General features: G+C 46.0%; 1 protein-coding gene across 12 annotated transcripts in view; it reads right to left on the bottom strand.

The window, feature by feature from the left end:
* eya4 (EYA transcriptional coactivator and phosphatase 4) overlaps nt 1–22,388 on the bottom strand; it is a 454,812-nt gene that overhangs the window by 189,612 nt on the left and 242,812 nt on the right. For all 12 annotated transcript variants that reach the window (XM_072249790.1, XM_072249815.1, XM_072249809.1 and 9 more), the window contains one exon: nt 19,238–19,287. In XM_072249790.1, the coding sequence (XP_072105891.1) occupies nt 19,238–19,287 (50 nt within the window). The remainder of the gene's footprint in view (nt 1–19,237; nt 19,288–22,388) is intronic.

Raw genomic sequence — 22,388 nt, 5'->3', positions numbered from 1 at the left:
CATAGTGCTGGGCCTGATCTGTGGAACATTGTGGGAGTAATTTCATCAGATGGTCTGGGCTCATCACCACTTTCACAAAGGGTAATATGAGATGGACAATAATTACTGGCTTTGACAACATTAATAGCATCTTGTAAACAGCTATAAAACATAGAAAGAGTTTAAATCACTAGGGGACAGTGACTTAAATTGCTAGAAAGCTTTCTTTGCATTATGAAAAAAATTGACTGGAATGTGAAAGTTGCAGTAAGGCAAGAATAGCCTTTTTTTTTTAATTAAATGCAATTGTGAACGATAGTCAGATCAGAAATGCTGATCAAGTCAACTAGTTCCCAAAGAGAACTCTGATAGGCCGATCACTGCTGCTCAGCGATGGAACACAAAAAAAATCATATGTACAATTAAAAAACAGTAGAAATACTGGAGTCATGATGATCATGATGAAGTCTGCTGGAGAGAGACATTTATACATATGCTGACCTCCATAATTCAAAGGGATTGCAGGATAAGGTTGCAGGGTGACAAAACGTGGCAGGAGCACTTGGAACTAAAAACTGATCCCCACCGGGAGAAAACAGCACCTGTTCTTTCCCCACTGTTCTCCAGCAGTTTAAGGGCTAAGTCCAGCCGGAACATAACTCATAAGTGCTCTTGAAAGTCAGGTATTAGCCCTACCTACCAACAAGCAAGCATTGCCATCCTGGTACCCTTTATAATAGCTTTTGAAGAAACATGTAACTTCTCTCCCAGAGATGATAGATGTTTGTGCACTCGACTCTTGAAGGCTTGGATCCCATCGTCACAGATATTTCCAACCACAGCATCTGGAAGGCCGTTCCAAATTCTGATAGCATAGTGAAGGAAGCTTCTATCCAGTGTGTAGGTTCTCGCATCAGGCATAGAAACAGCATGAGCAGGCACAGATAAACTTGATTGTGTGGTGTGCCCTCTCTCATAAGATGAAGGCAGCATGGCGTGAGGGTCTGCAGGGCTGTGGCTGGTGTGCATTTTGTATAGCACAGTAGCTGCAGCAACCTGTCGTCTGTGGTGTAAGCTACTGATGGCTAGTTTCTCACGAGCTGTGGCTTCATCTACACCTATAATCCTGAGAGCCTTTCTTTGAATGAAATCAGGCTGGCTGAGGACACTCTGTGAGGCATTCATCCATGATAAGCAGGCATACTTCACAATACTTCCTACCTGGGCTTTGTAAACCGCGGCTCTGTCCTCTTTGTCTAGTTTGGATGCTACTTTCCGCAGAGCTCCAACCTTGTTTGAAATAGTGGAAAGGTGTTTATCCCACACCAACTTGTTGTCAATATTAACAGCAAGGATTACTAGCTCCTTCTTTAAATCCAGCTTGTAGTTCCCAAAATACAGGTCAAGGTTAGAAGGATTCCTCTTCCCAGACATCACCATCGCCTTGCACTTAGTAGGTTCAAAGGTGACATTCCAGTTGTCTGGCCGGGCTTTCATCCTGTCAAGATCCCTATTCAGGCCTGCCACCACTGTATTACTCTCTCCTGCTCCAATTGGTGCAAATAGTGTAGAGTCATCAGTGTACAGGTAAAGCTTGTTACTGCATGCATCAACCAAATCATCAATAAAGATGGAAAACAGAAGTGGCCAAGTATTGAACCCTGTGGTACAGATGCATTGATGGTTGAAGAATCAGAAACCTGACCAGAGATAACAACTTTGATGGTCCGTCCATGAAGGTAGCTCTGCAGCCACCTAAGCAGCTTTCCAGATATTCCTTTGAAGCCTGGGGCAGTTACAGTCGGGGAGACCTTTGAAGTGAGACTGTCGGAGACACCTCTGCTTACAATTGACCAGTAGACGATGGCAGTGTGTAGTCAAGCCAAAAGAGTGAGGCCTCTGGAGTGAGACTTTTCCAGAAAGGTCCTCCTAAAATATAGCATTAGGGGTGCCAGAGGTAGACAAGATAACAGAAGGATGGGAAACATACCCAACAACCAAGACTGCATTGTCTTTACTAACTTCAAATTATCATCAGCAGTCCACTTGAAGTTTCAATTGACTTCAAACACCCCTGTTTCCCTGACTAACCTCAAAATATCATCAGCTCTCTGCTTCACGTCGTATGAGTGTGTGTGTTCTGGGCCCAGTTATTTGAGCTTTTGCTAAAGTTGTTTTACTTATTTTATTATTTGCAGCAAGAGTTACTTTGACAGTTACTTGGAGGCTCCATCCAGGTCAGAATCAGAATCAGGTTTATTATCATCGACATGTGACGTGAAATTTGTTAACTTAGCAGCAGCAACTCAAAGCAATACATAATCTAGCAGAGAAAAAGAATAATAATCAATAAAGTAGTAAATCAATTTCATATATTGAATAGATTAAAAAACATGCAAAAACAGAAATACTGTATATTAAAAAAAAAGTGAGGTAGTGTCCAAAGATTCAATGTCCATTTAAGAATTGGATAGCAGAGGGGAAGAAGCTGTTTCTAAATCACTGAGTGTGTGCCTTCAGGCTTCTGTATCTCCTACCTGATGGTAACAGTGAGAAAAAGGCATGCCCTGACTGCTGGAGGTCCTTAATAATGGACGCTGCCTTTCTGAGACACTGCACCCTAAAAATGTCCTTGGTACTTTGTAGGATAATACCCAAGATGGAGCTGACTAGATTTACAACCTTCTGCAGCTTCTTTCGGTCCTGTGTAGTAGCCCCTCCATACCAGACAGTGATGCAGCCTGTCACAATGCTCTCCATGGTACAACTGTAGAAGTTTTTGAGTGTATTTTGTTGACATGCCAAATCTCTTCAAACTCCTAATAAAGTATAGCCGCTATCTTGCCTTCTTTATAACGACATCAATGTGTTGGGACCAGGATAGATCCTCAGAGATCTTGACACCCAGGAACTTGAAGCTGCTCACCATAGAAACCATAGAAACTACAGCACAGAAACAGGCCTTTTGGCCCTTCTTGGCTGTGCCGAACCATTTTCTGCCTGGTCCCACTGACCTGCACATGGACCATATCCCTCCATACACCTCCCATCCATGTATCTGTCCAATTTATTCTTAAATGTTAAAAAAGAACCCACATTTACCACCTCGTCTGGCAGCGCATTCCATACTCCCACCACTCTCTGTGTGAAGAAGCACCCACTAATGTTCCCTTCAAACTTTTCCCCCCTCACACTTAACCCATGTCCTCTGGTTTTTTTCTCCCCTTGCCTTACCCTCTCTACTTCTGATCCCTCTATGAGGATTGGTATGTATTCCTTCGTCTTACCCTTCCTGAAGTCCATAATCAGCTCTTTCGTCTTACTGACGTTGAGTGCCAGGTCGTTGCTGTGGCACCACTCCACTAGTTGGCATATCTCACTCCTGTACGCCCTCTCGTCACCACCTGAGATTCTACCAACAATGGTTGTATCATCAGCAAACTTATAGATGGTATTTGAGCTGTGCCTAGCCACACAGTCATGTGTATACGGAGAGTAGAGCAGTGGGATAAGCACACACCCCTGAGATACGCCAGTATTGATTGTCAACGAGGAGGATATGTTATCACCAATCTGCAGAGTTTGCGGTCTTCTGGTCTTGATCAGGATTGTGGGAATGATGGTATTAAATGCTGAGCTATAGTCAATGAACAGCATCCTGACATAAAGTGGGATGCAAAAGTTTGGGCACCCCCTGGTCAAAATTTCTGTTACTGTGAATAGTTAAGTGAGTAGAAGATAAACTAATCTCCAAAAGTCATAAAGTTAAAGATGAAACATTCTTTTCAACATTTTAAGCAAGATTAGTGTATTATTTTTGTTTTGTACAATTTTAGAGTGAAAAAAGGAAAGGAGCGCCATGCAAAAGTTTGGGCACCTCAGGAGATTTGAGTTCTCAGATAACTTTTACCAAGGTCTCAGTAGGGCTATGGCTTGTTCACAGTCATTGTTAGGAAAGGCCAGGTGATCCAAATTTCAAAGCTTAAAATAAATACCCTGACTCCTCAAACTTTGTCCCAACAATCAGCAGCCATGGGCTCCTCTAAGCAGCTGCCTAGCACTCTGGAAGTTAAAATAAATGATGCCCACAAAGCAGGAGAAGGATATAAGAAGATAGCAAAGTGTTTTCAGGCAGCCGTTTCCTCAGTTCGTAATGTAATTAAGAAATGGCAGTTAACAGGAACGGTGGAGGTCAAGTTGAGGTATGGACGACGAAGAAAACTTTCAGAGAGAACTGCTCGTAGGATTGCTAGAAAAGCAAATCAAAACCCCCGTTTGACTGCAAAAGACCTTCAGGAAGATTTAGCAGACTCTGGAGTGGTGGTGCATTGTTCTACTGTGCAGCGACACCTGCACAAATATGACCTTCATGGAAGAATCATCAGAAGAAAACATTTCCAGCATCCTCACCACAAAATTCAGTGTCAGAAGTTTGCAAAGGAACATCTAAACAAGACTGATGCATTTTGGAAACAAGTCCTGTGGACTGATGAAGTTAAAATGGAACATTTTTGGCCGCAATGAGCAAAGGTATGCTTGGAGATAAAAAGGGTGCAGAATTTCATGAACAGAACACCTCTCCAACTGTTAAGCACGGGGGTGGATCGATCATGCTTTGAGCTTGTGTTGCAGCCAGTGGCACGGGGAACATTTACTGGTAGAGGGAAGAATGAATTCAATTAAATAACAGCAAGTTCTGGAAGCAAACATCACACTGTCTGTAAAAAAAAGCCAAAGATGAAAAGAGGATGGCTTCTACAACAGGATAATGATCCTAAGCACACCTCAAAATCCACAATGGACTACCTCAAGAGGTGCAAGCTGAAGGTTTTGCCATGGCTCTCACAGTCTCCTGGCCTAAACATCATCGAGAATCTGTGGATAGACCTCAAAAGAGGAAGCATGCAAGTCGGCCCAAGAATCTTACAGAACTAGAAGCCCTTTGCAAGGAAGAATTGGCGAAAATCCCCCAAATAAGAATTGAAAGACTCTTAGCTGCCTACAGAAAGCGTTTACAAGCTGTGATACTTGCCAAAGGGGGTGTTACTAAGTACTAACCATGCAGGGTGCCCAAACTTTTGCTTTGGGCCCTTTTCCTTTTTTGTTATTTTGAAACTGTAAAAGATGGAAATAAAAAAGTAATCTTGCTTAAAATATTAAAGAAATGTGTCATTCTTAACTTCATGCCTCTTGGAAATCAGGTCACCTTTTACTTGCTTAGTGATTCACAGTAACAGAAATTTTGACCGGGGAGCCCAAACTTTTGCATGGCACTGTAGGTGTTTGTGTTGTCCAGGAGGTCTAAAGCCATGTGGAGAGCCATTGAGATTGTGTCTGCCATTGACCTATTGTAGTGATAGGCAAATTGCAATGGGTCCAGGTCCTTGCTGAGGCAGGAGTTCAGTCTAGTCATGACCAACCTCTCAAAGCATTTCATCACCATCTATGTGAGTGCTACTGGGTGATAGTCTTTAAGGCAGCCCACATTACTCAACTTAGGCACTGGTATAATTGTTGCCTTTTTGATGGCTAAATTCAAGCCTGTTCATATTTGAGCAAGGGATTGCGTCGGCTGGTGGAATACAAATTTACTCCTGTATGGGTAGACAATGTATGCCACCTTAGTCACTGACATAGGAAAGCTGCAGCATTAAAATAAAAGACATGGTTGCCGAGGCCTGGGTTGGAGTCCCACACGAGGTGTTGTGGTGATGGGTTGGAGTCCCGCACGAGGTGTTGCTGTGCTGGGTTGGAGTCCCACACGAGGTGTTGCTGTGCTGGGTTGGAGTCCCACACGAGGTGTTGCTGTGCTGGGTTGGAGTCCCACACGAGGTGTTGCTGTGCTGGGTTGGAGTCCCGCACGAGGCGTTGCTGTGCTGGGTTGGAGTCCCACACGAGGTGTTGCTGTGCTGGGTTGGAGTCCCACACGAGGTGTTGCTGTGCTGGGTTGGAGTCCCACACGAGGTGTTGCTGTGCTGGGTTGGAGTCCCGCACGAGGTGTTGCTGTGCTGGGTTGGAGTCCCACACGAGGTGTTGCTGTGCTGGGTTGGAGTCCCACACGAGGTGTTGCTGTGCTGGGTTGGAGTCCCGCACGAGGCGTTGCTGTGCTGGGTTGGAGTCCCACACGAGGTGTTGCTGTGTCGGGTTGGAGTCCCGCACGAGGTGTTGCTGTGGGTTGGAGTCCCGCACGAGGTGTTGCTGTGCTGGGTTGGAGTCCCACACGAGGTGTTGCTGTGCTGGGTTGGAGTCCCACACGAGGTGTTGCTGTGTCGGGTTGGAGTCCCGCACGAGGTGTTGCTGTGCTGGGTTGGAGTCCCACACGAGGTGTTGCTGTGCTGGGTTGGAGTTCCACACGAGGTGTTGCTGTGCTGGGTTGGAGTCCCGTACGACGTGTTGCTGTGCTGGGTTGGAGTCCCACACGAGGTGTTGCTGTGCTGGGTTGGAGTCCCACATGAGGCGTTGCTGTGCTGGGTTGGAGTCCCACACGAGGTGTTGCTGTGTCGGGTTGGAGTCCCACACGAGGTGTTGCTGTGTCGGGTTGGAGTCCCACACGAGGTGTTGCTGTGCTGGGTTGGAGTCCCACATGAGGTGTTGCTGTGCTGGGTTGGAGTCCCACACGAGGTGTTGCTGTGTCGGGTTGGAGTTCCACACGAGGTGTTGCTGTGCCGGGTTGGAGTCCTGCACGAGGTGTTGCTGTGCTGGGTTGGAGTTCCACACCAGGTGTTGTTGTGGGCCTGGTTGGAGTCCCACACGAGGCGTTGCTGTGCTGGGTTGGAGTCCCGTACGAGGCGTTGCTGTGCTGGGTTGGAGTCCCACACGAGGTGTTGCTGTGCTGGGTTGGAGTTCCACACGAGGTGTTGTTGTGCTGGGTTGGAGTCCCGCACGAGGTGTTGCTGTGCTGGGTTGGAGTCCCACACGAGGTGTTGCTGTGCTGGGTTGGAGTCCCACACGAGGTGTTGCTGTGCTGGGTTGGAGTTCCACACGAGGTGTTGCTGTGCCGGGTTGGAGTTCCACACGAGGTGTTGCTGTGCTGGGTTGGAGTTCCACACGAGGTGTTGCTGTGCTGGGTTGGAGTTCCACATGAGGCGTTGCTGTGTCGGGTTGGAGTCCCACACGAGGCGTTGCTGTGCTGGGTTGGAGTCCCACACGAGGCGTTGCTGTGCTGGGTTGGAGTTCCACACGAGGTGTTGCTGTGCCGGGTTGGAGTCCCACACGAGGTGTTGCTGTGCTGGGTTGGAGTTCCACACGAGGTGTTGCTGTGCTGGGTTGGAGTTCCACACGAGGTGTTGCTGTGCTGGGTTGGAGTTCCACACGAGGTGTTGCTGTGCTGGGTTGGAGTTCCACACGAGGTGTTGCTGTGCTGGGTTGGAGTCCCACACGAGGTGTTGCTGTGCTGGGTTGGAGTCCTGCATGAGGCGTTGCTGTGCTGGGTTGGAGTTCCACACGAGGTGTTGCTGTGCTGGGTTGGAGTCCCACACGAGGTGTTGCTGTGCTGGGTTGGAGTCCTGCACGAGGTGTTGCTGTGCTGGGTTGGAGTCCTGCACGAGGTGTTGCTGTGCCGGGTTGGAGTCCCGCACGAGGTGTTGCTGTGCTGGGTTGGAGTTCCACACGAGGTGTTGCTGTGCTGGGTTGGAGTTCCACACGAGGTGTTGCTGTGATGGGTTGGAGTTCCACACGAGGTGTTGCTGTGCCGGGTTGGAGTCCCACACGAGGTGTTGCTGTGCCGGGTTGGAGTCCCACACGAGGTGTTGCTGTGCCGGGTTGGAGTCCCACACGAGGTGTTGCTGTGCCGGGTTGGAGTCCCGCACGAGGTGTTGCTGTGCCGGGTTGGAGTCCCGCACGAGGTGTTGCTGTGCCGGGTTGGAGTTCCACACGAGGTGTTGCTGTGCTGGGTTGGAGTCCCACACGAGGTGTTGCTGTGCTGGGTTGGAGTCCCACACGAGGTGTTGCTGTGCTGGGTTGGAGTCCCACACGAGGTGTTGCTGTGCTGGGTTGGAGTCCCGCACGAGGTGTTGCTGTGCTGGGTTGGAGTCCCGCACGAGGTGTTGCTGTGCCGGGTTGGAGTCCCGCACGAGGTGTTGCTGTGCTGGGTTGGAGTCCCACACGAGGTGTTGCTGTGCTGGGTTGGAGTCCCACACGAGGCGTTGCTGTGCCGGGTTGGAGTCCCGCACGAGGTGTTGCTGTGCTGGGTTGGAGTCCCGCACGAGGCGTTGCTGTGCTGGGTTGGAGTCCCGCACGAGGTGTTGCTGTGCTGGGTTGGAGTCCCACACGAGGCGTTGCTGTGCTGGGTTGGAGTTCCACACGAGGTGTTGCTGTGCTGGGTTGGAGTTCCACACGAGGTGTTGCTGTGCTGGGTTGGAGTCCCACACGAGGTGTTGCTGTGCTGGGTTGGAGTCCCGTACGACGTGTTGCTGTGCTGGGTTGGAGTTCCACACGAGGTGTTGCTGTGCCGGGTTGGAGTCCCACACGAGGTGTTGCTGTGCTGGGTTGGAGTCCTGCATGAGGCGTTGCTGTGCTGGGTTGGAGTCCCACACGAGGTGTTGCTGTGCCGGGTTGGAGTCCCGTACGAGGTGTTGCTGTGCTGGGTTGGAGTCCCACACGAGGTGTTGCTGTGCTGGGTTGGAGTTCCACACGAGGCGTTGCTGTGCTGGGTTGGAGTCCCACACGAGGTGTTGTTGTGGGCCTGGTTGGAGTCCCACACGAGGTGTTGCTGTGCTGGGTTGGAGTTCCACACGAGGTGTTGCTGTGCTGGGTTGGAGTTCCACACGAGGTGTTGCTGTGCTGGGTTGGAGTCCCACACGAGGTGTTGCTGTGCTGGGTTGGAGTCCTGCACGAGGTGTTGCTGTGCTGGGTTGGAGTCCCACACGAGGTGTTGCTGTGCTGGGTTGGAGTCCTGCATGAGGCGTTGCTGTGCTGGGTTGGAGTTCCACACGAGGTGTTGCTGTGCTGGGTTGGAGTCCCACACGAGGTGTTGCTGTGCTGGGTTGGAGTCCCGTACGACGTGTTGCTGTGCCGGGTTGGAGTCCCACACGAGGTGTTGCTGTGCTGGGTTGGAGTTCCACACGAGGTGTTGCTGTGCTGGGTTGGAGTTCCACACGAGGTGTTGCTGTGCTGGGTTGGAGTCCCACACGAGGTGTTGCTGTGCTGGGTTGGAGTCCCACACGAGGTGTTGCTGTGCTGGGTTGGAGTTCCACACGAGGTGTTGCTGTGCTGGGTTGGAGTCCCACACGAGGTGTTGCTGTGCTGGGTTGGAGTCCTGCATGAGGCGTTGCTGTGCTGGGTTGGAGTCCCACACGAGGCGTTGCTGTGCTGGGTTGGAGTCCCACACGAGGTGTTGCTGTGCTGGGTTGGAGTTCCACACCAGGTGTTGTTGTGCTGGGTTGGAGTCCCGTACGAGGTGTTGCTGTGCTGGGTTGGAGTCCCACACGAGGTGTTGCTGTGCTGGGTTGGAGTCCCACACGAGGTGTTGCTGTGCTGGGTTGGAGTTCCACACGAGGTGTTGCTGTGCTGGGTTGGAGTTCCACACGAGGCGTTGCTGTGCTGGGTTGGAGTCCCACACGAGGTGTTGCTGTGCTGGGTTGGAGTTCCACACGAGGTGTTGCTGTGCTGGGTTGGAGTCCTGCACGAGGTGTTGCTGTGCTGGGTTGGAGTTCCACACCAGGTGTTGCTGTGCTGGGTTGGAGTCCCACACGAGGTGTTGCTGTGCTGGGTTGGAGTCCCACACGAGGTGTTGCTGTGCTGGGTTGGAGTCCCACACGAGGTGTTGCTGTGCTGGGTTGGAGTCCCACACGAGGCGTTGCTGTGCTGGGTTGGAGTTCCACACGAGGTGTTGCTGTGCTGGGTTGGAGTCCTGCACGAGGTGTTGCTGTGCTGGGTTGGAGTCCCACACGAGGTGTTGCTGTGCTGGGTTGGAGTCCCACACGAGGCGTTGCTGTGCTGGGTTGGAGTTCCACACGAGGTGTTGCTGTGCCGGGTTGGAGTCCCACACGAGGTGTTGCTGTGCTGGGTTGGAGTCCCGCACGAGGTGTTGCTGTGCTGGGTTGGAGTCCTGCACGAGGTGTTGCTGTGCTGGGTTGGAGTTCCACACGAGGTGTTGCTGTGCTGGGTTGGAGTCCCACATGAGGCGTTGCTGTGCTGGGTTGGAGTTCCACACGAGGTGTTGCTGTGCCGGGTTGGAGTCCCACACGAGGTGTTGCTGTGCTGGGTTGGAGTCCCACACGAGGTGTTGCTGTGCTGGGTTGGAGTCCCGCACGAGGTGTTGTCGAGGTCTGGGTTGGAATCCCGCACGAGGTGTTGCTGTGGGCCTGGCTGGAGTCTTGCATGAGGTGATTCTGTGGGCCAAGCTGGAGTCCCACATGAGGTGTTGCCATGGGTTGGGTTAGAGTCCCACATGGAGCACAGGAAAACTGGATAAGCGTGTGTGTGTGTGTGTGTGTGTGTGGTAGCATGAAAGTCCCCTGTTCCAGACCGCATAAGGGCTCCAGTAGAGTACATGTTTGTACCAGAAAGTATTAAATATGATGAGAAATATATTGAAGTGTGAAGAATGGACTAAGTGAGTGACTGTAGATGTGTGTTAGAGAAAGGAAAAAATGTGAGAAGACTGTCAGGTGGTCTGTGTTTGTTTAACGTAGATGTGAAATGCAGAAGCAGTTTGATAAATCCCACAGAAAAAGTAGGAAAAAAAATGAATAAAAGCAGGAGATGGAAAAAGTACAAAAAGTACAGGCAAAGATGATGATGTCTACTTAAAGGAAAAGAAATAAACAACTTAAACAAATGGTGCCAGAATCTGAAGGTGATTTAGATGACTATAATTATCTGTATCCTCAATTACAATTATCACAGGTGCTGCCTCCCAATTTTCTGTGACCAGTCAGTGCCCACCAGTGCTCTGGCACTGTCTGAGATTTTGACTACTACTTCAAGAGGTAAAGAACAGTGACGGGGTGTGGGAAGGGCTACTGGTTCACTAGATGAAGGCCCAATGGCAGACAGTACTAGATCTCATGACTCTAGTGTACACTATGCACATGTTTCCAGGAGTGCACTGGTGCCCAGCTGAAGGTTACAGACCACTTTCTAGTTCTGAATTACGGGCTATGAATAGTGTTGACTCCTGATCATAAAGAGGATGTAGACGTATTTCTCCATATGATGGAAATCCTCTGTAAATGTCATACTCCAAAAGTTGATATGCAGTAATGGATGACTGTTTTGGGATAGTTAAGTGGATCAAGTGAGAGAGCATATTGAATGGCCAAGATAGGCCCAAGATGTTGATGTGAACGTGCTGCGGATTACTCTACTAGAGTCATTGAGGAAATGTTTCTCTCGCTTTGTAGATTGATGAGAATAGATGAAAATGTTGACAAACACATGAAACGTATCGCGTTGCGTTTCAAAAATATTCTAGATTGCCCCCAGAAATGGGGATGCCCACCTTGGTAAATATTATTGTGAGAGGGATGCAGCCCAGGTTAAACGAAATGTTCAATGCAAAAGGTCAGGGTGGTGAGGAGTGAGCTGCTTCAGTGCTCGAAGTGGCAGAACCTGATGTTCGGATGTAAAGCTAAGCATCGGGTCAGATTGAAAAGGTCAAGGTGTTGGAGCTCGAGGCGAGGTACGGGCTGATTAAGATCACTGCTCACAATGTTTCGCTCCACTTCTGTGCTCTACTATGGGTCTCAGACTCTCTTTGGGGACTCAGTTCAGAAACACTGTTTGGTTGCGTTTACTGTTTGTATGGTGCTTTTTGATTGCACACTGGGTGTTCAATGGTCTTTCTTATGGGCTATTTCATTCTTTTGTTTTTTTATGGGCATGATGTGTTTTTTTATTCTCTGTACATTGGATGTTAGACAGCCTTATTTCATATATATGGGGTTTGTTTTTGGCTTTCTTTGTTTTGTGGCTGCCTGTTAGGAGACGAATTTCAAGGTTGTATAATGCATGAATACTTGGATAGTAAATGTACTTTGAACTTTGAACCTGTGTAGGATGGAAGGAGGAAGAGTTAAACAAAGTAGAAAATGTTTTACAATATTACCAGAGGCAGTTACAATATCAAAAGAGTAGAACTGTTTAAGGAAATGAGGATAAAACACCCGTAACCACACCAAGGGCTATCTTGCAAGGTTGGGGGTTGGGGGGGGTGGTGGTGGATGTGGCAAAGAGATGGGAAGGAGGTGTCCGCAGGGGTTGTGTTTTGTTCGCGGGTAGCCTGGCCACTAGGGTCAAAACTGCCTTTGGGACCAAGGTTACTTTGAAAGCAGTCACCTCGCACTCCACCACCACCTGTGCAGCGGACTAGACAGCTTACTGTAAATATCTCCTTTTGGACAATATCTCTAGCCTCCACAATAGCACTGCCACAGTCAAACCCTGCCTGTTGTAAAGATTTCTGAGTCTGTTATTCCTTTGACTGTAGATGGACAACAATTAGATTTTTTGATTTATCCTGGAGCCACTTTTTCTACAATCCATGCTTCCGAATGGGCACAAGCATCTCTAAGTGATGCATCAGTAAACGTCATGGGACTCATGGGACAGCTCGTTTCTCTACCCCTTCCGCATAAGGTAATTTAATCTGATTTTTGGACATGAAGGAGAATATCAGTTTCTAATAGCCCAGAATCAATGATTATTTATTGGGTCTGGACCTTCTCTGTAAGTTGGGACGTATGCTCTGCAGAAGATGCAACTTGAGGTGCCTGAGACAGTCTACCCAATTGTTGCAACACACATAAAAGTTGCTGGTGAACGCAGCAGGCCAGGCAGCATCTCTAGGAAGAGGTGCAGTCGACGTTTCAGGCCGAGACCCTTCGTCAGGACTACCCAATTGTTTGTGCTTTATTGGAAGACTCCATTCAAAAACAACCAGAAGTCTGGTGGTGGAATTTCACTGCTGAATCTTTGTTTGCTAATACATTAACTACAGTTAGGCAATTGTTGGGAACTCTCAGAGGCCTGTACAGTGCTAGAGAAACATCCACACATGACGTGTGAGTGGCAGGCGACTGTCCACCGTATGGCACCTTATTCCACAGACGGTCTGGACCACCCATACGAGAAAACAGCGAAACAATTACCCTGAAGATCGCAACAGTAAGTCATTCCCTCTTGCTACTTTCCTCCTCTATGTGGATTCCGAAGGTGTTGCTGCTGTTGTAAAGACACCGCCCAATGCTGAACCATTTTTTAAAATGTTGCCCGATGTGAGCCCACACATTACCCTTGATGTTGCACCATCAATGCCCTCACGAGATTTGGTACCCATGGTTAATGGTCTGCTGCAAAAGCATCAAAGATCAGGGGGAACTCCTCCACTATTTTCCCAGGCAAGTGTTTTTTATGTATAATAACCCTATTTCCGTTCCACTCAGTTTGAACATCAAGTCCTTAGGCTCTCCTATAAGGGATGATGTAACAACTGAACGGGTGCTCGCTCAAGCAGCAGAAACACTGTGGGCGAAGGAAGCAATAATGTGGGCTGAGTACTGTCTGCAGAAAGTTTTAAAGTGTGATTGGATTTGGCAAGCCCCCTCCTACGCAAACCTCAGTATCCCTTGAGCACAGAGGCAGCGAAAGGCATTAAGCCTGTATTGGAAGCATTCCTACAAAGGGGGATTGTCGTTCCAATAGTGAGTCCATGTAACAGACCTATACTGCCAGCATGGAGGCAGGGAAAGGACACCCGGCATTCAGTCCAAGATCCGAGGGCTGTAAACGAATCTGTGATACCAACCTACCCCATAATTCCGAGCCCAGCTACGATCCTCGGTTGTATTACCACGAACACTAAATACTATACAGTTGTTGACATGCGGGGCATTTTTTCGATCCCAGTTCACCCCGATTCCCAAAATTTGTTCACTTTCGCCTACCAAGGCAAGCAATATACCAGGACGCGCCTCCCACAGGATGTACTGAGAGCCAAACAGTCTTTTCTCAAACTCCCCAGAAGGACTTGACAGATGTAGTTTTCCCATCTGAATCCACACTGCTGTAATATGTAGAGGATCGGCTTTTCTGTTCCCCGGACCATGAAGCCTCTGAATACAACTCTGAAGTCTTTCTGTGCGCACTGGCTACCAAGGGCCACATGGTGTCAGAACAATTGCAGCTTTGTCAATCCAAATTGCATTATTTGGGCCTCCTCTAGAGTGGGGCCTGCTGCCTTCTTTCTGACAAAAGGGTGAGGGCCCTTGTCAGTTTGCCTAAACGAGTCATCAGGAAGCATCTTGTCCACTTCCTGGGTATGACCGGGTATTGCAGACAGTGGATTCCTTACCATGCTGAACTTAGTCATCCCCTTCAAGGCCTCACTTCACTGTCAGCAAAAGAAGATCTGAAGTGATCCACTGAAGCTGACAGGTCCTTTGAAAGCTCTTATAGTCTGCACTGGCCCTCAGACTCCCAGATTACAGTAAGCTTTTCCATCTGTTTGTACACAAAACCAGAGTTTCTCAAGCAGTACAGCACTTAATCAACGACATGGTGATGCCTATTGTCCAGTAGCCTGTGACAGTACTCATCTGGACCCTGTAGATGAAGGCCTGGAAGTTGAGACTACAGCCTACCATGCAGTAAATTAATCTCAAAATCTGACCTTGGGCTACCTAGTTGTGCTACATGTGCCTCATGCTCTCTCCACGTTACTTAATTATTCAGCACCGAACATTTAACGGCCACCCGAGTGACTCATTGTGAGACCGCTTTGCTGTCTAACCCCTCTATTTCTAATATCCCTGTGCCACACTCTTGCTGACTGAAGATGTTGGGGAACCTTGCAACTGCTAAGCAGTGATTCAGACTACCTCCCTTCCACAACTGAACCTATGAGATGTAACCGGGTGACTGTTGAATCTCATTAATTATCGTTAAAAGTGTACTTAGGCATCCATACTGGTAATGCTAGAATAGTTGTCTGTGCCTTTAAGTGGAGACGGTGATGTCATTACGCACACGCGGGGTAGTGGGAGACCATTTTTTGTTTTCTGCAGAAGAAGCTGGTGGGACTTTGGGATTAATTTCCTCCCAGAGATACTGGGCATGGTGAGGAAAGGTGAGTATTAATTGACGATATCCATGTGAACTCATTTATGCTTGTTGGCAAATAGAGAATAACGGTAATTTGACATGTTTTACATGTGAATGCTTTAGATTTTCACAAGTGAAGGCATCGGCGCTGGACAGCGTGGCTTGTCCAAAGTTCCTTACCGGCCAAGTAGGTCAGCCTTCCTGTAGTTTAACTACCGGGCAACATCTTGTAAAAGTTGTGCCAAAGTCTACCTTTTGTCTAACTTTATTGTATCATGACTGATTGTGAATGTAACAGCGTAACGTGAATGTTTAGTCTCCACTTCGAAGTTAAGCACGTGTGTACTAAAAAGTAGACGACGTCTTAGATGAGATGTATTCGCTTACATTTTCGCTGCTATGTATAAGGTACAGGGTTGGTGGGATTCTAATATTGTTTGTATTGTGTTCTTTCAGAATTGCCACTACCGTATTAGTTCTGTATTAGTTCTGAGATATGCCATTACAAAACACAAATTTAATTTTCTTTGAAGGCGGTTCATCCTCCTGATCTGATACAGCAAGAAATTTTGGTGGATATGCAGTGTGTGTACCCCAAGCAACAGTTGAAGCAGCACAACTCAAGCAGCTGAGCTTTTTGCTTTAATACGAGCTCACATCCTTGCCACCGGTACAATTGTGAATATTTATGCAGACTTTCGTTATGCCTTCAGAGTGGCACATGACGATGGAAAATTATGAAAGCTACACGGTTCTTTCAACTCTTCAGGAACTCCAATAAGGCGGATTGCAAATCTTCTGTCTGCAATTCACTTACTTTCTGCTATTATGTGTACAGCTCACACTAATGGAAATGATGAAGTATCTAAAGGCAATAAGTGAGCTGATTCTACTGCCAGTCAACAACAACAGATCACCAATGTGTCAAAGAATTAGGAAACTTTTAAAAACCAACAGAAGGCAACTAAAAAAGCAATAAGGCAGGTAAAGATGAAATACGCAGATAGGCCAGGCCCAATAATATCAAATAGAATATGTTTTTTCAGATATATAAAGAGTCAAAGAGAGGCGGGAGTAAATAATGAACTGCTGGAAAGTGATACTAGAAAGGTAGTAATAGAGAACAAGGAAATGGTGGATAAACTTAATAAATATTCAGTCTTCATTGTGAAAGACACTAGCAGTATGCAGAAGTTCAAATGTGTCAGGGGGCAGGTATGAATGCAGTTGCTATTACTTGGGAGAAGGTGCCTGGGAAACTGAAAGGCCTGAAGTCACCTGGACCAGATAGACTACACCCCAGGGTTCTGAAAGAAATAGGCAAAGAGATTGAGGAGGCATTAGTAATGATCTTTCAGGAATCACTAGATTCAGGCATGGTTCTGGAGGACTGGAAAATTGCAAATGTCACTCCAATGAATGAAGGGAGGCAGAAGAAGAGGAACTAAAGGCCAGTTAGCCTGATTTCAGTAGTTGGGAAGATGTTGGAGTCAATTGTTAAGGATATAGTTTTGGGATACTTGGAGGCACATGATAAAATAGGCCAAAGTCAGCATGTTTTCCTTAGGCATAAATCTCACCTGTCAAATTTGTTGAAATTCTTTGGAGAAATAACAAGCAGGATAGACAAAAGAGAATCAGTGGATGTTGTGTACTTGGATTTTTAGAAGGCCTTTGACAAGTTGCCGCACATGAGGCCACCCATGGTATCACAGGAAAGATACTGGTATGGAAAGGACATTGGCTGATTGGCAGGAGGCAAAGAGAAGGAATAAAGGGAGCCTTTTCTGATTGGCTGCCAGTCATTAGTGGTGTTCTTAAGGGTCAATGTTGGGACAACTTCTTTTTATGTTGTATGTCAATGATTTGGATGACAGAATTAATGGCTTTGTGGCCATGTTTGCAGACAACATGAAGATAGATGGAGGGGCAGATAGTGTTGAGGAAACGGGGGGCTGTAGAATGACTTTGGATAGATTAGGAGAATGGTCAAAGAAATGGCAAATAGAATACAGTGTTGGGAAGTGTATGGCCACGTACTTTGTTGGAAGGAATAAAAGTATAGACTGTTTTCTAAACTGGGAGAAAGTGCAAAAATCTGAGGTGCAAAGGGACTTGGAAGTCCTCATGCAGGATTCCCTAAAGGTTAATTTTCAGGTTGAGTCAGCGGTGATGAAGGCAAGTGCATTGTTGGCATTCATTCTGAGAGAAAAATAATACAGTATAAAAACAAGGATGCAGTGATAAGGCATTATAAGGCACTGGAGGGATCTCACTTGGAGTATTGTGAGCAGTTTTGGGCCCCTTATTTAAGAAAGGATATGCAGACATTGGAGAGAATTCAGTGGAGGTTCATGAGAATGATTCCAGGAATGAGAGGCTTATCGTATGAGGTGCATTTGGTGGCTCTGGGCCTTTACTCACTGGAATTCAAAAGAATGAAGGGGGACCTCACTGAAACCTATCGGATGTTAAAAGGCCTTGATAGAGTGGATATGGAGAGGATGTTTCCTATGATGGGAGAGTTTACAACCAGAGGGTGCAGCCACAGAATTTAGGGACGTCCATTTGGATTGGAGATGAAGAAGGATTTCTTTAGCTAGAGTGTGGTGAATCTGTGAAATTTGTTGCACTGGCTGCTGTGGAGGCCAAGTCATTCAGTGTATTTAAGGCAGAGTTTGATAGGTTTGTGATTAGTCAGAGTGTGAAAGGTTATGGGGAGAAAGCAGGAGAATTGGGTTGAGAAGGAAATGGGTCAGCCATCATGAAATGGCAGAGCAGAATCAATGGGCCGAATGGCCTAATTCTACTTCAATGTCTTATGGTCTTATGATGAGATGGGTTCTCGGCCTCACAATCTACCTCATTATGATCTCACACTTTATCATTCACCTGCACTGCAATTTTGCAGTGGTGTTTGCACTTTACTCTGCATGGTATTGTTTTATCTTATTCTAGCTCAATGCACTGTGTAATTATTTTATCTGTATGAACAGTATTTAAGACAAGTTTTCACTCTGTCTTGGTACATGTGTAAAAATTAGCAAAGATAACCAGCTTCCCTGATTGCTTAGGATATTTCATTTGAACATTTGATGAAGTTGTTTCTATCAAAAAATCTGTTTATTTTTCTGAAAAGTTTATATTGACTTAATCATCTACCCTAATATTTCCATCAGTTGCTACTGGCATACAAGTCCAAAGGTGCCTGTAGGTGGCAGCACAGGTAGAAAGGGTGATGAAGAAAGCACATGGAATGCTTGCCTTCATTAGCTGGAGCTTTGAGTGTAAATGCTGGGAAGTCTTGATACAATTTCATAAACCAGTGGTTGGACACAGCTGAAGTACTGAGCACCACACTATTGGGAGGATGCACCAGCAAGGAGGCAGAGGTGATTCACCAGGATATTGCATGGGATGGAATGCTTCAGTTACAGAGGGAGACTGAATAGGCTAGATTTGCTTTCCTTGGAACAGAGGAGGCTAAGGGGATCCTAACAGAGATACAGAACTTTACGAAAGACAGCGATAGGGCAGATAGTAGGAAGCCCTTCCCAATGGCAGAGGTGTCTAAGGCCAGAGCTGTAGCTTTAAGGTGAGAAATAAGAGGTTTAGAAGGGATCCAAGGAAGAAATTCTTCCACACAGAGGTGGTTGTAATCTGGGACCCACTGCACAGGTTCTCTCACCACAGTTAAGAAGTTTTTGAATGAGCAAATCCAGATCAGTGTGGGTATACTAGGCTGAAAGGCCTGTTTTTGTGCTGTATGGCTCTAAGACTCAATCAGTTGTTTTGTTGATGCAACAAGATACAAATATTACACCATATACACAAGTCCACTTAAAAATGGGAAAGATAACCTAGCTTAGCTTGATTCAAATTTATATACATGCTAAGTGAAGCTAAAATGTAAGGAACTTGCAGATTGCATTGTTGGTAAAAGGCAAAATCCAGATTTGCCAATTGGAGTAAAATATGCTCCTAGTAGTGGAGGAGGGGCCTGAATCAAAAATAAAAATGTTCACTTCAAGAATTCTTCCACCAGAGTGCCTTTAAGTAAGTCTTGCTTCCTTATCATCTTTTGGCTGTTAAGCTGGAATTCTGTGTTTTACAATTAGTTAAACAACAGGACAAACTCTCACATCATTAGTCTGCAGTAGGCACAACATAACAACTGCCATTTCTCTACTTAACAATGTGGAGATGTTTGCATTACCTGGAATTCTGAGGCTCTGTAACATCTGAATCTGGCTGCGTTTTCTTTATCTGCGAATATAAACATTTACCATTTACTTAAATCATGAAGTGACTTCAGTTCCCTTCAAATACATATGGCTAAGATGGTGAAAGAAAAAGCTATATCCATAATTAAGACATATCTTTTTGGAAAGTATTTTGCTTGGTAGAGTCTTTCTAAATGGTTCATCAAACTTTCTAGCACCAGCATAAAGCAGTATGAAACATTATTTCATTCAATAACAACCCAGAAGATTATGGGGTCCAGGGTGAGCTAGACAGTGGGGCCCAAACTTGGTTTGGTGGAAGGTGTCAGAGGATGTTAGTTGAAGAGTGGAAGGTTGTTTATCAGACTGAAGATTTGTGACCAGTGGTGTACCTCAGGGGTCCATGCTGAGTCCCTGGCTGTTTGTCATACATATTTAAAAATATGGATGAGAATGTAAACTGGCATGATTAGTAAGTTTCTGTTTGATACCAAAATTAGCACTGTGATGGACAGTGAAGAAACTTTTCCAAAATTACAATAGGAACCAGATTAACTAAGAAACCAGGCAAAGGAAAGGCAGATGGCATTTAACTCAGACAAGTGGTGCCTTTTGGGAAATTAAACTGAGCAGGAGCTGCACATTAAATGATATAGCTCTGTGTAATGTTGTAGATCGGAGAGGCCTAGGAATATAAGCACATAGCCCCAGATAGAGTGGACGTGTAGAGGATGTTTGCTGTAGTGACAGAGTCTAGGATCTGGGCACACAGCCTCAGAATAGAACAGAGATTAGGAGGAATTTCTTTAGCCAGAGGGAGATGAATCTGTGGAATTCATTGCCATAGATAGCTGAGGAGAGCAAGATATTGGGAATATTTAAAGCAGAGATTGATAGGTTCTTGATTAGTCAGGGTGTCAAAGATTACGAGGGTTGAGAGGGAGAATAAATCAGTAACGATGGAATGGTGGTGCAGACTCAACGGGCCAAATGATCTAATTCTGTTCCTATGTCTTATGGTCTTAACAAGTTCTCTGAAGACGGTGACATGGTAGACAAAGAGACAAAGAAGATGTATGGCATGCTTGCATTCATCGGATGGGGAATTAAGTATACGATTTGGCACATCAGCTTACAGCTATATAAGGTTGCACATTGAATATTGGGTGCAGATCTGACAACATACATCCGACAATATAGTAAGGACGTGATTTAGCTAGAGAGGTGCAGAAAATATTCACAGGGATGTTGCTGGGACTAAAGAGCATGAGTTCAGAGGAAAGCTTAGACAGAGTGGGACTGTTTCCCCTGCAATGAAAGAGGCTGAGGGTGAACATTACTGAGCTTCATAAAATCATGAGAGGCATAGATAAAGTGGATAGTCATAATCTTTTTGCCAGGGTATTTAAACAAGACCCGGGAGACAAGATTCTCCATACAGAGTGTGGCGGGTATATCGAACGAGCTGCTAGAGGAAGCTATGCGTGGTCGGTAAAGATTAGCTTTATTTGTCACGTGTAAAATATATAATAGTATCCAAACATTTCTCACAACTCATTGGAATGTGAAATTCAGTTTTTATTGGTTAGGTTCCTAGAAAGGAAGGAGTTAACAAACTGGCTTAAAAAGGTCCAGTACTTAAAACGGAAAGTGATACTCCCAGAGCTCACTGGAGCATCAGGTTATGCCTTTCCTTAAAAATGCAAAATACTGTAGTGAGTAAGCTGGACGTGTAAACAGAAAATGTTTAGAACACTCAACAGATCAGTGTTCAACTGTGGAGACTTATTGTTTCAGGCCAGTAATAATTACTGACAGAGAAACATTTGAGATGTAAGAGATTTTACAAAAAGGGAAAGGTGCGGAGGATGTAGAGAGGTGGGAAAAGGAAAAGGTGTGTTGCAATGAACATAAAAAAGGTCTGCTTTTTCCACAGTTCAATTATTTCCTTCCCTCCACCCCACCTTTCCCTACCAATTCTACCTTAAAGTCAATTATTTAGCAAACATTTCCAATTCAGATGAACACGAGTGACCTGAAGTACATTACTCTTTCCACTGACAATACCTGATCAGCTGTGCTTTTCCTCCTCTGATCTGCTCTCACTTTGAATATTCACAGTAAAAATCTTATTCTTTGTTGAATCCATTCAAGCAGAAAGCAAGTATTCAGGTATATCAATTTCTCTTCTCAGGTATCTAGTTGTTTCTGTCACTACATCTCATGGTTTTAGTGCACATTCAAACCATAACTTTTTAAACCAGAATGGAAATTTGACTTCACACAATTTTTTGGTACAGATTTAATTTATAACAAATAGAGATAATTGCTTATCCATTCAAACTTTGTTCAGCACACGTAGGTGTAAGAATATTTTGCATACTAAGAAACAAAGTTGTGCATTATTTTAAAACTGTCTTTTTGTTCTCCTTTTCCTGGAATCTATTGTAAAACTAACTTTTCCAGTTCTGATGAAACGTCAGTGGCCTGAAACACTAACTTTGCTTCTTTCTCTCCTGACAATGCCTGATCTTCCTTTCCTGATTACTCACTGAAACTACTTGCATTAAACTTGTACTCTGCCGAGTCAATCCAAGCAGAGAGGTAATACTAACTTATTTAATTTCTTTTCTTGTGTGCTGGTAGGCACTTTCGTCAGTAGAACTTGCTGCCATTTTTTAAGTCAGACAACACTGTGTACATTAAAAAGGCATGTTAGTGTATCAGTAGGCATGGCTAACTTTCCAGTGCACTTCCCAGGAGTTTGCCTTTTTTGATTCTCTTTGAGGGGTTTGGTAGGGGAGTAGTCAATGGGAAGAGGGGTGGGGAAATGTTTGGTCATGGTGTTATTGTCATTAGGACATGAGGCAGATTGATCAAGTACTTCAGTACCACATGGGTCACTAAGTTGGGATCAGAAGGCATGGTTGATTTTATCTTCTCTAAATCTGGGACGCTGAATAAGAAGTGGGAGAGTTTGGGAGATGGAGATATACTTTATATTGAAGCTCTTTCCAGAACCTGCTGGTGCTGGAATCTGGAGCAACAAACAATCTGTTGTAGCAACTCAGCAGGTGAAGCAGCATCTGTGGGAGGAAAGGAATTGTTTGAGTCAAAACCTCGCATCGTTGTAAACACCTACTA

This window comes from Mobula birostris, chromosome 2 (assembly GCF_030028105.1).
Source record: "Mobula birostris isolate sMobBir1 chromosome 2, sMobBir1.hap1, whole genome shotgun sequence".
NCBI classification, from domain to species: Eukaryota; Metazoa; Chordata; class Chondrichthyes; order Myliobatiformes; family Myliobatidae; genus Mobula; species Mobula birostris.
This window is presented reverse-complemented; position numbering and strand designations above follow the sequence as displayed.